At 37.3% G+C, this 12510-nt stretch overlaps 1 protein-coding gene across 15 annotated transcripts in view; it reads left to right on the top strand.

Moving 5' to 3' along the window:
- ptprt (protein tyrosine phosphatase receptor type T) overlaps positions 1-12510 on the top strand; it is a 318020-nt gene that overhangs the window by 177040 nt on the left and 128470 nt on the right. For all 15 annotated transcript variants that reach the window (XM_067460396.1, XM_067460402.1, XM_067460403.1 and 12 more), the window contains exon 8: positions 4640-4936. In XM_067460396.1, the coding sequence (XP_067316497.1) occupies positions 4640-4936 (297 nt within the window). The remainder of the gene's footprint in view (positions 1-4639; positions 4937-12510) is intronic.

Raw genomic sequence — 12510 nt, 5'->3', positions numbered from 1 at the left:
AAACCTTTGAATCGTTGTGTATACCATGGTATTACCGTAGTATCATTATATTACATGTTCAAAAAAACACATGCAGTGCTATGGAACGTGTCCAGTACTGTTGTTAGATTTTCAGGTAGGTAGAAAAGGGAAAAGGATGTCAAGGGTTATTTATTTTGATGAATGTCGAGCCCTGTGGGATAGACAGTATAGTTGGCTGTTGGAGGTTATTGTGTACTACAGGATAAACCACAACAACAGCAAACCCACAAAGGGACAACCAGACAGACGGCGGTGTCGGCCTCATAGAGAGTATATTCCTTTTGATCTGCCGAGTCTATCTCTCCGTTTCCCCCGTTCCCCTTCCACTTTTTTCCCTCAAGATCATCAGTGTGAAATCGCAACGTCTTCAAACCAAATGTATTTTGTTGCCTTTGAAACTCTTGCTGAAGTTGCCAGCTGCTGCCGCTCGAAGGAACAGCTCACCCAAAAATGATGAAACCACTTACTCATCCTCTTGTCATTGAATTTATTTCTTCAGTGGAACACAAAAGGTTAAGTAAATGATGGCACAATTATAATTTGGGGTGAACTGTCACTTTCAATTCTCCTTTTTTCTTCTATTCGCACACTGAATATACTAAAATTGCAACACAGCACTTTAACGAAGCCTCCTTTCTGGTTTATCCTCATGAAAATCGAGTTTTCCTCTTTATATAACAGTCTTCATGTTCAACTTTGCCACAGTGACACTCGATCCTTCAGCGTGCCCTTGGCTAAAATGCAGTAGCACAGTTCATCAGAACTTTGCTGTGCTTTGTGTTTTAGTGCTCAGTGCTATAGTGAAGGTGAAAATTGCTCATGCTGAACCAGGAATGCATGAGGAACTTCTATATGACGTCAATTATCCTCAATGTTTGTGACTTCTGCAGCCGTAAGATGATCCTTAGCTGTAAATGTAACCCGACGTGAACGGCAAGTCCCAGCGTGATTTACAAACTCTCGCTCCCCGCTGCGCAGAGTACGACGGTTTCACACGCATCACCTAATTAAAGAGAGAAGTTTTAAAGTTACATCCAGAGTTAAATGCTAAGTATTGTTTACTGCATCAACAAAAAACAGACAGTAATTAAAAAACACTCTGGAAAGAAACGGCCCAACATCTGTTCCCAGTGTTAATCTAATTGATTTGAGTCATGTCGCTGCATGGGGCGACTCGAGTCTTCGGGAGACTTTGGATATCAAATACTATAAATGCATTAGCGGCACACAATGCGTACTTCCTGTCCACATCCAATATACCTTAATTGCGTTATGTGCTGTGTTAACACTTTCTTCCTTTTTTTTTTTTTGCTTCGCTCCAAAACATTTTAAGAGAACGTGTGTGATCTTTTTTGTTATTAGCCGTCATGTTTTATTGAGATCATCTTGAAATTGCACCTTTATGATAGGCATCTTTCCTTTCTTTATATCAAGACAGCAGTCTATATACAGCCAAGCGACTGGGTTTGGGAGCTAAGCTTATATACAGTATTTTGTGTCCATAACACTGTCTTTTAACCTTTGAGGGGTTCTTTTCTTCAGTGTTTTTGAAGGTTGGCCATGTTTTCATGTAACTGATGGTGTCCCCTTGGCCTACAAATGACCATTGCGAGGGAAGGTTAGTGAGTTTTGAAGGCAAAGTGCATCCTTGAACAAATAACTGAACATTTTCACTCAAGAAAAGCACAGGCTCTTTAGGACTGTAGTAATGCATCTGTCGGCCTGCTGGTTTTTATCAATTTCTGCTAGACTCCCAATGCCTCATATGGGCTCAGCCCACAGTTACACAAAAATAGCTTATTCTCATGTTCTATTCTATTCTATTCTATTCTATTCTATTCTATTCTATTCTATTCTATTCTATTCTATTCTATTCTAATTTTTCCATTATCCCATTGTTTTATTTTATCTGTATTTTTTACTGGTGTTTTCCATTTGTTTTATACAGCATAACCATTAAAATGCTTCTATTTAGAAAAATTAAGATGGTCCATCATGTCGTTTTCGTTGCCATATGCGAAAATCTAGAAAGCAGAGCAGCTGTTTGCCGATACATGACACAATTTCATTATGGCGAATGAGACACATTTTCTTTGATTTCATTTTCCACCGTTGTTGTTTTTCTGCTGCTGTTCATCCCCTGCCTCTGTTTTCCTCTCATCTGAATATCTCAGTTTAAAAACCCCACGCAGCTGGGTCTGGTGGACACCTATTGATATGTTTATTGCTTGCAGTATCCTCTCCCTTCCCAAAGAGAGCGAGAGGGATGGTGGAGGTGTGATAAATGTTGCTGGGCGTTTGGGTCTGAAGAGATCGCTCCAAAGCAGCGCAGCAGCAGTACTGAAGATTGATTTCTCTTATGCAATTCTCCCCAACGTCTGCGATTAATGACCCTCTGCGCTCGCCATCCATCAGCATCTCCCCTTGCTAAACTACACCAGCCCTCATTCAGACTCAAAAGCCCACCTATGGCACCACGGCGTACCCCGCAGCCGTGCATTAGCGTGTTGCTAATGCTCTCACATATACACCTCTTTCTGTCAGATTAATGGTGATACTGTTACCCCGCACCTGTCCACCGGGCAAATCCCCTATCCCTCCAACACCTCCCCTCGACGGGGGGCTTCATGTAGGGCAAGGACCCTTGCTGGCCAAGAGCCTAAACATCGCTCGATCGGACATATGCCTCTGTTTTTATAGCCGTTTTAGTGAGGCTTAGCCACGTAGGATATACAGTCTCAAATCTTCTTAATGATACCTTTAGATCTAACTCTGATTATCCATAGATTAGCTGTAATCTGGCCGTCAGGAACAAAGGATTTGGGGTTTTTAGGTCATTTGTTGTTGTTTTTCGGTAATTTGCTCAGTTAAGATTAGGCATAAGAGTTTAGCAACAGTGCAAATGTCCCACGGAGCATCTTAAATGAGGCTTTGGCTTCATGTGTATTATTAGGTACAGACAACAAAGCAGTTATGGCTCTTTTTTCTGACTTTCCTACCAATCTGTCTGGTTTGCTTGATCTCGAACACAATGCAGTTGAGCACAATGCATTTCAAATGTTGTAAGTCTAAGCCTCCCGCGTGTGTAGGAAGCACTGATGACTGAGCCATTGAAGCTGGAAAACGCTGATGTCTGTCCTAAACCTGACACGGTTCTCACAATGCTCAAATTGCTCTGCACACAGGAACTCTAAGAACTTTGAGAATGAAAGCGCCCTGAGAGAGCTGCCACGATGTAAACTATCTTAAGACTTTAAAACTCCCTTTCACATTCGCCTCCCTTAAGATTCATCCAAGGCCAAAGTCAAAAACCAGTCGCCTGCCTCTTTTATGCTTTACTTCTAATCTAGAGGAATTAGTGTGAGAGATTTTGTCCAACAACCCCATTGGATCCACTGGCGAGTCTCTGATACTGTTTGTTTTCGGTACTCGATATTGTTCTAGGATCTCGTATACAGCAGAGGATAGTTGTAATGCTTAGTTTTAGTATTTATTTGTTCAGAAGTCTTACAATTTTGATTAGTACAAGAGTGGTGTTCTGCTAAAATCCGCTGTTATTCAAAGCTCTTTGACAGGATCTAACGAGCAGGTTGTTTAAATAATGCATAACGCTGAAAATGAACTGTACAGTGAGACAGTCATTATGGTTTGCTTGTGATAATCACTCTATGTTGTATGACTGTCTATTATCTCACTAACCACATGGCTGCTTACCTTATAAATAATGGACATGAATTCATTACAGTTTAAATTCATTTATTGTACACTCTAAAAAATTCTGGGTTAAAAACAACCCAAGTGGGTTTGAAAATGGACAAACCCAGAAATTGGGTTGTTTGAACCCAGTGAATGGACCCATTCAAACAACCCAATTTCTGGGTTTCTACATTTTCAACCCAACTTAGCATTTTTAGAGTGTATGTGCAGGATTTTATAGGAATGTTTGACTGCAAACTGCAACAATTGACCAGTCACAATCAAGTATATCAGAGAACCATGCGATGATAATATTTAATTCTTTCACCACTTTTTTAAAAATAAAGTTGCCAGCCACCGCCAGCATTTTTGATGAGCATAATTTTAATGACTCATCTTTGATGAGCATTAGATACTATATACATTAGACAAATACATTACTATGCATATAACATAAAAAATTACATTGTCCGTTTAACATGGTTGTTGGTTGTATGGAACAAGCAAAAACGGAAAAATATCTCCCCGATACTTGTTCTGGTCTATTGGCCCAATGTCAAGAAGACCCCGTAATCAAAAAATCCCATCAAATTTATATCTGATCTTCCCTTTCCTTCCTGTTTCTCCCCACAGATCCAGTCAATGGTCCCCACAACGTTTAAAAATTGACCAGTCTGAATCAAGTACCCATGATGCAATGATATTTAACTCTTTCACCACCAGCAGTAGCAAGTTGCCAGCCAACGCCAGCATTTTTAATGAGCATAATTTTGATGACTCATCCTTGATGAGCATAAAATACTATATGGATTACATAAATACATTATTGGTCTATTGGCCCAATGTCAACAAGACGCCGTAATCAAAAAATCCCATCAAATTTATCTCTGATCTTCCTTTTCCTTCCTGTTTTTTCCCACAGATCCAGTCAACGGTCCCCAGAACGTGAATGTGGTGGACATTCGTGCCCGCCAGCTGACCCTGCAGTGGGAGACCTTTGGATATGCGGTGACACGCTGCCACAGTTTTAACCTGACCGTACAGTACCAGTATGTGTTCAACCAGCAGGAGTTTGCCGCTGAGGAGCTGATACCGACCTCCTCTCATTACACTCTGAGGGGACTCAGGCCTTTCGTGACGGTCAGACTACGGCTGGTGCTGGCCAACCCTGAGGGCAGCAAGGAGAGCGAGGAGATCGTCAAACAGACAGAGGAAGACGGTGAGCTTGATTAAGCACGATGGTGGAATGGGATAGATGTTGTAAAATGCGAAACCTGACCTGCAGGATTCTGGCTTTAATTAAGGGGGGGTCAGACCCTCCAAACACTCCACAATTTGCACCCTGACTTTTCCAGTTTATAATGAGATTACTTCACTAATTACTGTGCCTGAACAGTAATCACATTACTGATGATTACTTATGACTTAATTTCTGGAGCCATCAACCCTTAGCAGATGGACAACACAAAATGCCAAACTGTCCATCCTGTTGTAAATTGAATAGACTATGGCAGTTGAACAGTGCTTTTCGTATATATAAAATGTCTAAAATAAAAAAATATACATAAAATATATAATATATATAATGTATAGTTAGAAAAAAAGAAAATGAGTATTTTATAGTTTGTGTAGTATACAAATGATTAAGTTTAGTGTTGCTGACATTAAGTTCACTTCACAGATAAGCGAACAAACGTCCAAAATCTGTTTTCCTCATCTATAATTTAATCCATTTATCTCCCCACAAAAAATAAGTATATCTTCATTTTATAAAGGAACGTTCAAGTATATTTTTAAGTATATGTTATGTAGTAAGTATACTAATATCAATGTACTAGTAGTACATTTGTACGTGTACTGATTCAATACAGTTTGGGATTAATCTGGCTCATTTTTAAGTATATAAAAGTATACGTGTATGGTAACACTTTATTTTAAGGTTCAGTTATTAACTATTAACTAGTTGCTTATTAGCATGCATACTACTAGGATATTGGCTGTTTATTTGTACATATTAATGCCTTATTCTGCATGACCTTATTCTACATCCCTTAATCCTACTCAATACCTAAACTTAAATGCTACACAAACTACCTGACTAACTATTAATAAGCAGTAAATTAGGAGTTTGAGGCAAAAGTCATAGTTAATAGTGAATTTGTGTTGCCCATACTTAAGTGTTACCACGTGTACTGTAGTGTAATAATAGTTTTCTTTATAAATCTATATTTTCAAACAATGTAAGTTAAGATGTGTGAATAACTGTGGGGAAAAGAAAAATGAAAAGGCTACTCAATCAAAAGAATAAACACATCTACAAGTATATTTAAAATACTTTTAAGTACAAGCATAGGCTAAATATACATAGAACCTAAAAGGGTTACGACCAAAAGCGAGTCATCGGTGCAACTGCCGACCCCTAGGCGTTAATGAGTCATGGGGGTGTTTTGGTTGTATGTGCAACAAACCAATCAATTCCTTTATAAGCCAGTTGTGCTTGCACCATGGTGGATTCGCTGTTTACATGGAGGAATTTGTGAGCGGAAAGGCAGAAATTACTAACGTGTCCTTTAAATAGCAGAAACAATACTGAGCTATTGACTTCAGAGCAGTTTTTTGTTGGTCAATGGCAGTCATTTTCAGTTCCTCAAAATAGTATCGAGCCAACAATGCACTTGAACACACCTGGTTTTCAGACCAGACGCCCGCGGGTGAATAGATAGCACAAGTGCATTTGCTGTTTAAACAACCGGCACTGGGTGTAAAAATGAGAACTGAAGCTAGAAAAAACACTTTTGTGCCGGTTGTATGATATTGTGCTTAGACTTTTCTGTCAGTATACTTAAGTATATTTCTAAGAAGTACATAAACTTAGACTAAAAATAGACTTTCTTACATTGAACATACACTGAACATTACCGTGGCTACTTAACAATAATACAAAAATAAATATGTAAATGGACATGTAATATTGATTAAAAAGGAAATCATATTTTTATTGTGAATAGACCATGCAGTGCTATGAGAAACATGAAAGAAACACAGCTAGTAGGAAATTGATTTGACAGGCACAGAAATGACACAGTTTAGTGGTCATTATATGACAAATATTTGATTATGACAGATTCAAGTATTTCAGAACGTTATGTTAACATTATTAACCTTTAACCTGCACTCTTTCTCTCTGTAATGAAGCTTGTGTATTTATTTGTATGCATTTACTTGCAACCAATCTTATGTTTCCAAGAATGGGAATATGAATGTATATTTGTATAGAGACAGCAAAACTCTCAAAACAACTATATTTGAAGATTAATAGCAATTATTTCCTTCATTTTTAATACAAAAACACTGTTTTAGCCTTATTAGAAAAAAACTCCCAGGAGAGGCATAACCATGAGCATCATAAATACGTTGATTGTCATCTTCTCATTTTGATATATTTTTACTTGAAGGTTGTTTGAGGAAGGTTATAAAGGGAGGTACATAATAAGAATAAAAAAGAATAAGTGTATTAACTACTAACCTTCGCTGGAAGAATGGCACATGTACAGAAAGGCTACTAGTCCGTCCTTTCATATAGCCGTTATTTAGCATCAGGGACTCCGCTGTTATAGATAAAGTTAAGATTTGAAACTTTTGCCAAGTTAGTTTCACAACAAGCCGTGGCCCTTTTCACATTCTCAAATGCGAAATTTGTGAATAATTCAATGATCCCAGCCTATTATTTCAATTATCCCATGTTTTAATTAATGACTCTTACCTCTGGTTCTTGAGGACTGAAGGGCCTTTGGTTTTGTTTTCCAAGTCTTTGTCTCAGAACGCTCACATGTTCTTTCAGGCTGAATGGAATTCTGGAGCTTTTCAGAGTGCAGCGATTGAAATTCGGTGATCTTTTGGGATGTACTATTCAATAGGGGTCATTCAAAACATCTCACTTTTGTGCTGTGGTCAAAAATAAACTCCAAATATGGGCATAAAAGCTTAGAAATTCTGCTCCTTTTCATTTGTAGCTTGAGAGGGAGTCTTACTACTTTTCACAGTCTTTAAGTGTTTTTATTTTATTTGTATTATTATTTTATTTTGTAGATGTTAAAAGAGCATTGGAATATGAGAACAAAGAAAACCAAGAGTCCTGTCTTTAGTGACAACAAAAATGTAATTTTGTAATTAGTGGAGCGCAATTGCTTCTGGGGTTGTTTAATTGCTTATAAAACTATATGTTTAGTTTATATTTTAAAGCAAATGTATACTGCCTCCAGTGCTGTTCAGAGCCATCAAGAAAACCAAAGAAAGACAATACAAACACAACAACATAAAATTCATATTTCGTTTTCTCCAGGTTCAGAGTCAAACAGCAAGACATAAAAGTTCTTCTTCAAAACTGTTTTTAAAAGCGTTCAATGTGTGGACAGCGGGTACGTTATTCAACTAGTTATAGGAAACATTTAGATACAAACCTTTTCTTTTGAGTTGGGACCGCGGTAGCTGGAGAAATAATTTATCTGCGGATCTGACAGATAAGAGAGAGCGAGACCATCTAAAAAATATATATATTAATAGGGCCGATCTGATATCTGATTGGGAACCATTGTAGGGATGTTAAAATCTGGATGATTCTGTCCCTCTTTCTCAAACTGATCAATAGTCTATAGTAGTGGCAATCGGTTCACCAATGAATAAGAGTCCTAAATTACAGTGGTCAAGTCTGGATGATATAAAAGCATGGACAGTGTTGAGGAGTAACAAGTTACATGTAACCGTGTTATACAATTGAATTACAAAATAAATGTAAATAAAACTGTAATCCGTTAAAGTTACTGAGAAAAAATGTATAATTGAATGATAGTTACTTATGAAAACGTTAGAGGGTAAACACATGCACAATGCCTCCTGCCATTTAAAGGCCGTTTAGTAAAGTGATGCTATTCTGATGTTTTTGATTGGCTCTCTTGTCTGAATCTGCCCGTCTGCCGATTACATCAATCCACATTGCCGCTGAAAGCTTTAGGACTACAGCCTGTCTGAGATTTGCCACCATGGCGAGTGATGAAAATGCGCTCCAGTGCTGGAAATAAAAATAAATAAAAACATTTAATCCAGAAATCTGTATTTAACCTCAGAATGATCTCAAAGTAAAAAGAGGTGCTAAAATCTAATTTTGTGGTGGCTGTGCTTTAAAATGTAATTATCTCAATTTAAAGTGATGAAGTGTGACTTGAAAGTCTGACAGTAATCAGTGTTGAGTACTACTGTAAGGTTTAAATGTTTGAAAATGATTAACAGTTGAAAGCATTCATTAGAAATTTAGAAGAGTAATCAAAAGTAATGTTACATTGCTTCAATAAAGTAATTGAAATAATTAAACTACTTATTTAAATTTAAAGGTCAGCTGAAAGCTTGCGCCAGACCAACACCTCTTTTGGCGTTAAAAAGCTTCTGTCAGGATTTACTAAAGACGCGCAGTGAAGAATTAGCGGTGAAAAGGTGTGGACAGGGTTATTCTTGCAGCGGATCTTATTGCATATGTATTTGTTGGAGTTTTCCTTTCAGATGCAGTATTTATGAGAGGAGAGGATTTAAATCAATCATGCAAGGTGATTTACTGAGGTTTGTGCCATTATTTACCACCCAAAAAATAATGTCTTAAACCAGAGGCTAAATTGCGCTGCTCTTTGGAGATTGTGTTTGTCATTTAATCAAGGGTTGGTTCTTTAATTTGCGTCATCAGTAGATCACAGGCTTTTTTGGAATTGTGCTCGCTAATTTGTCCTGTTTAGTTAATCTGTCCCTAAATGAGGTTGTAATCTGTAACCGATAACATTTCCAAAGTAGCCTTCCCAACACTTCAGATCTCTAGAAGAGAGATTTTATTTTAGGTTATTAATCTCAGGTAGTGAGTATGTATAAGTGACCCTTGAGCACAAAAACAAAAGTCGTAAGTCGCACAAGGATATTTCCATGAAGATGTTATTAGTAGTAATATGCATTGCTAAGGACTTAATTCTGACACCTTTTTTTTGTTTGTCAATTTTTATTTTTATTTTTTGCACCCTCAGATTCCAGATAAAAATAAAATGTTTTAAAGTATATATAGTATACACACAGGCATAGTTATATGCAGATTTATGCTGTTATTTTAGTTCTTTAGAGATGTTGTGTGAGGTGCTGAACTGTTTAGTATCATATTTTAAAAGAATGCCAAGTTTAGTACGACTAAAAGTTTGGTGCAGCTGTTGATTAGTTCAGAAAAAGTTATTTCTGCTAGAAAACAAGCCATTGTACTTTTTACATGAATCAATATTTAAAAAAAAACTCACGTACACATTCAATTGTTATTCAGAAACAGATACATTTAGAATAAAACATGATGGTTGCATAAATCATACTTTTGTGAACATTGGCTATAGATTTGCATGTTTTATTAATGCATCCTCTCAGATCTGCGTAGTTGTAATGCTCACAGTGAAAGTGTTTGTATTGCAAGATGTTCGATTTTCTGCATTGTGTGTTTGGAAATCACTACAGTTGTGTATAGAAGTCAGATCCACTCAGAGAAGTAAATGGAAACAGGATTGTTAGACCATAGCACTGCCCTGCTCTTCCTAAAGAAAAGCAACAAATATGAAACAAAGATGATGAAAGCATCCTCCTTTAATCCATCTGTTCCATTGAAGTGTTGCAGTTAAAAGGAAATCCCAACGTGGAGGATGTTAAAGCTCCCCAGTCTGTGAAAAGACACAGTGTTTCTCAGACCGAGGGAAGGTTTGCAAGCGGCGCTTAATTTGAAAATTTCCCAAAGGGAAGCGCTCAGCCTCCATTTACAATTAATTTCTCCCAGCTTGTTTTTTAATGCTGTGCTATAAAACCATGTGAAAATAAAGCCTTAGATTATTAGATTATTGCATATAATTCAAGCTCATCTCATTTTCTTTCACATTTTCATGTTCTGATGAGTCTGTTTTGATATGAATAGAACTCTTGCTTATTCAGTATCTGCTCGTCTGCCGCACTGATGTTTTCTTTTTTATGTTTTTTTTTTTGCATATGAAAACCTATAATTGCTGTCCTTTGTGCTAGCAAATTGATGGACAGCTGCAACATATCAATAGTGAAGCAGTTTTGTCTCTCTGTGTAACCTTATATGGTGATAATTGCAGGACGAAATTAACATGAGGACGGCGGACAATTTTCACCTTATAAGGTCAACGACAACGCCAAACCCTGTACACACTGAAACCTGCTTACCCGTAAAAAAGCATAAACAGGACAAGAGCGAGTGTGTTGCCCGTGATATATTCAGATGATAATAATCAGCAAGGTTCAGAGAAATTACGAAACCGATTAAAAGGAAGGCTTTCTGTATCTTGAGAGGGGCAAGCTTAAAAGAGGAAAAATTGTTTCCTGCACCTCAAACTTAATGAAACATCACTCATAGTCTCCCCACGAGAAGCTAATCAGCTGGATTAATATGTAAAGTAGCATTCCACGCACAGCCATGGTTATATAGTGGAAAAGATAGTGGACGGAGGACTGGATCTAATTATATTTCATTGTAACAGTGATTTAATATGCTTGCTGGCTGGTGCCCAATCAAGCTATTTGAAGAATTGTTGGAAATATAATTTAACTGGTCTCATTTTGCAGTACAATATCTGACATCAGCCCCTCAGTGAGTGTTTTTCACCTTTCTTTTGTTTGATTAGCACGATTCTTTTCTCATTGTAGAATAAATGCCGGCGACTATTCAGCTTTTAATAGCGATTGAGGGCAAATATCTCAACCTCACTACCTTTTGAAGAGGAACTTAGTTTGATATAGAATTAATCAGAAAGAATAACATGAGATGAGATCCGTTCAATGAGGAAAAGTGAGTGAGATTTTCAGAATAAAAATGCAACACCAATGACAAATGACCTGTATAGACTCTAACTAATATAATTTTTTATAGTACAACATAATGTTTTAGCAGTTGTTATCAGTTAATGTTATTTCTGATAATAAAGCAAACTAGTGCACTTTAGTTAAATCAATCAATATTTAACCAACACTGGTAACACTTGTAGTATGGAGAACACATTCACTATTAACCCTCTGAAGTCTGAGCTGTTTCGAGGCCAAATGTGTGTGCTTTATTCAGTTTCTTACATCATTACATTATTGATTTATATTATTTGTACCGGATATTTCTATGTTTCTTTAGACATGTATCATGTTGGTGTGATAAGTATTCACTAAGTTAGAGTTCATTTTCTGAAGACTCTCTGAATTGACATCTTTGACATAGAGGCTGCAGGTTGCGCATCATGTTTGTTTGTTATAAGCACTAATAACCCGCCAATATCCTAGTAATATACATGCTAATAAGCAACTAGTTAATCATGAGAATTGAACCCTTAACTAAAGTGTTACCATAAACCTCATATGCACATCACATTGATTAGTAACGGCGAAACTTTTGGTTGAAAATGTCATTATTGCATAAATCATAATTTTGTGGAGTGATAGAAATAGGTAGTCTGACAAGCCAGACCCACATCAAGATGTTTGGTCTGGAAACTCACCATTGACAGCTCAGTCCGAGGGGCGGGATAAACGGTTGTCTTTCAAACTCCCTCTGCACGCGATAGGATAGCGCTACAACCAACCAGAGCAACGAAGGTGAAGCAGAGCTCGCTGACAGATTAAACATTCGCCGTATCCGGTCAGCAAAACTCCGAACACATCTTCCCTTTTTAAGAATGACTTCAGTGCCGTTCTTTTCTCAGAGAAAAGCTTAACTCCAAGTCTTCC

The sequence above is a fragment of the Pseudorasbora parva genome, chromosome 12 (assembly GCF_024679245.1).
Source record: "Pseudorasbora parva isolate DD20220531a chromosome 12, ASM2467924v1, whole genome shotgun sequence".
NCBI lineage: Eukaryota > Metazoa > Chordata > Actinopteri > Cypriniformes > Gobionidae > Pseudorasbora > Pseudorasbora parva.
The sequence above is the reverse complement of the archived record's forward strand: the minus strand, read 5'-3'. Positions and strand labels throughout refer to the sequence as shown.